At 55.6% G+C, this 2,774-nt stretch overlaps 1 protein-coding gene across 1 annotated transcript; it reads right to left on the bottom strand.

Annotated features, from left to right (window-relative positions):
- Positions 1 to 213: 213 nt before the first annotated feature.
- LOC122193469 (ubiquitin-conjugating enzyme E2 Q1-like) lies at positions 214 to 2,770 on the bottom strand (the record flags this gene model as incomplete). Its single annotated transcript, XM_042894252.1, has 4 exons — positions 214 to 640; positions 1,827 to 1,893; positions 2,373 to 2,468; positions 2,666 to 2,770. Coding segments are annotated over 4 exons (300 nt in total), but the record flags the coding sequence as incomplete, so codon positions are not given.
- Between the last annotated feature and the right edge of the window lie 4 nt (positions 2,771 to 2,774).

The following is a 2,774-nucleotide window of genomic DNA, read 5'->3' as shown; positions in this document are numbered from 1 at the left end:
GGGTGGGATGTGAGCACAGGTGGAAAAAGGCAGCAGGAGCTTCTCAGTCCCCCACAAAGCAGGGTTTCCTCCTTCCCAGAACGTTGCTCCACACTTCCCTGCTTGGTTCCGCTCACAGCTGTGCCCATTTCTCCATCCCCATCCATCTCCCCCCCACAGCTGCCCCACGTAACAACGCAGCAGCTTGCGAAAACCAATACTAGACCACTAACCTTCAAATTAACAAACTGTAATTTTTCTCCAAAGATACATTTTCCATACACATCCATCATACACTGTAACAAAAAAAAGCAGTGTACATGAAATAAGAAAATAAATTAAATCCATAGCATAGGTAAGGAGGACGCTCTAGACTGGAGTAGAGTCGAAAGTTTCCAGCGATACAAGAGGCTCAAAAGTTTGTTTTAATAAAGAATGCCTGCTAACAAGGGTCCAGCAAGTGTTTTAAGTCAGTCCGACTGCTTAAACAGTTTTCTTTTAAAGTTGATAACAGCCATTATTGTCCTGCAACAGGCAGAGCTATGATATCCTGGGAGAAAGCCGGAGAGGCGCGGTGAGATCCGAGCACAGCGTTTGGGAGCGAGCAGATGGGTCCCGCAGCGTCTGCGCTAGCCGTCCTCCTTGGGCGGTGTGTACCAGCCTGAAAGGAACACAGACGGGTGAGGGATGTGGCTGCACAGGAATTTAACATCTTTATTAATGACATCGATGAAGGAATTGAGTGCACCCTCAGCAAGTTTGCTGACGACACCAAGCTGAGCGGTGCGGTTGATACGGTGGAAGGAAGGGATGCCATTCAGAGGGACCTCGACAGGCTGGAGGGCTGGGCTCGGGTGAACCTGATGAGGTTCAACACGGCAAAGTGCAAGGTTTTGCATTTGGGCCGGAAGAACCCCAGGCACCTGTACAGGCTGGGAGGAGTGGGACTGCAGAGCAGCTCGGCAGAGAAGGACCTGGGGGTCCTGATGGACGAGAGACTGAACATGAGCCAGCAGTGCGCTCTGGCAGCTCGAAAGGCAAATGGGATCCTGGGCTCCATCAGGAGAGGGGTGGCCAGCAGGGACAGGGAGGTGATTGTCCCTCTCTACTCGGCTCTTGTGAGGCCCCATCTGGAGTACTGTGTCCAGGTGTGGAGCCCTCAGTACAAGAAAGACAGAGAGATTTTGGAAAGGGTCCAGAGGAGGGCGACTAAGATGATCAGGGGGCTGGAGCACCTCCCCTATGAGGACAGGCTGAGGGAGTTGGGCTTGTTCAGCCTGGAGAAGAGAAGGCTGCGGGGTGACCTCATTGCAGCCTATCAATACCTGAAGGGAACCTACACCCAGGAGGGGAGTAAACTCTCCAAAAGGGCTGACAACAGCAGGACGAGGGGAAATGGATCCAAGTTGAAGGAGGGAAGATTTAGGTTGGATGTTAGGGGGAAGTTCTTTACTAGGAGAGTGGTTAGGCCCTGGAACGGGCTGCCCAGGGAGGTTGTGGATGCCCCGTCCTTGGACGTGTTCAAGGCCAGGTTGGACGGGGTCCTGGGCAACCTGATCTGAATGTGGATGTTTGGTGGCCCTGCCAGGCAGGGGGGTTGGAACTACATGATCCTTGAGGTCCCTTCCAACCCGGGTGATTCTGTGTGATTCTGTGAATGCAAGCCCTACGACCTGGAAATCCCCAGCAGGAAACAGCACAAATAGGCCAAGCTCCACTTGCAGAGGGCTCTGCACTGCCCAGGAGGGCACCCGGCTCGCTGGGGCGCTTTCCCCTCCGCACCGAACGGCGCCACGCGGTTCTGGAGCAGCAAAGAGAAAGGTTCTCCCCATCCCTCCAAGCCTCACCGTTCTTCTCGTGGATCTGAACCAGGGATTTGTAGGACTGCTGTGCTCTTGTCAGGCTGTACTGATTCTGCAAGGGAAGTCAGGGGGGACGGTCAGTTCAAAGCAGCTGCAGGCTTTTCCCCACGCCAACCGTGCTGACACGTGGCCGGCTGCCTTCTCACATCAGCCCCTCCAAACCCCTTTTGAGCCCACTCAATGCAGGGGGTATTCCCCACATGCCTGCCCCTCTCCTTCCCAAAGACTCTCGTCTTTGTTGATGGGGAGGAAGGAGCTCAGGGTCCTGGAAGGGAGGAAGGGATGGAGCTCAGGGTCCTGGAAGGGAGGAAGGGATGGAGCTCAGGGTCCTGGAAGGGAGGAAGGGATGGAGCTCAGGGTCCTGGAAGGATGGGGAGGAAGGGATGGAGCTCAGGGTCCTGGAAGGACGGGAAGGAAGGAGCTCAGGGTCCTGGAAGGGAGGACACTCGTGCCCCCAAACACCCCCAGGCACTGCTCAGTGTTCCTTGGTTCTTCCCAAGCCCTGCCCAGCTGCCCCACGTTGGCCCTTACCTTATTGGCTCCAAATTGCACTCGTGCTTTCCCTTTCACCAGAGTTGCACTGATCTGCATGATCACAGACTCGATGGAGTATGCGCTGCTCCAGCCCTGTGGGTCAGAGCACACACAGCAGAGAGATGAGCGTGGATGGGAGCAGGGGGCTGAGCTTCCCAGAGGCAGAGGAAGGGCTTCTCCAAGCCCTACGCAGGCAGCACAAGCTCTCAGCTGCTGGCAGATGGCAGATTTGGCTGCCAGAAGGGTGAGAGCAGCTACCCAGGAACCAGGCTTTGAGCTTTGGGACTCACCTGTTTGGTAAGCAGCTCCATGCAGATGGCACCACCACCCAGGACATACCTTGGGGAAGGAACACGGGCAAAGTTATGCCAGAGATGGATGCAGCCTCGCCTCCCCCCC

Source organism: Lagopus leucura, unplaced genomic scaffold (assembly GCF_019238085.1).
Source record: "Lagopus leucura isolate 7727_CA_CO unplaced genomic scaffold, USGS_WTPT01 34304-0_obj-0_obj, whole genome shotgun sequence".
In the NCBI taxonomy this organism is placed as follows: Eukaryota; Metazoa; Chordata; class Aves; order Galliformes; family Phasianidae; genus Lagopus; species Lagopus leucura.
The sequence above is the reverse complement of the archived record's forward strand: the minus strand, read 5'-3'. Positions and strand labels throughout refer to the sequence as shown.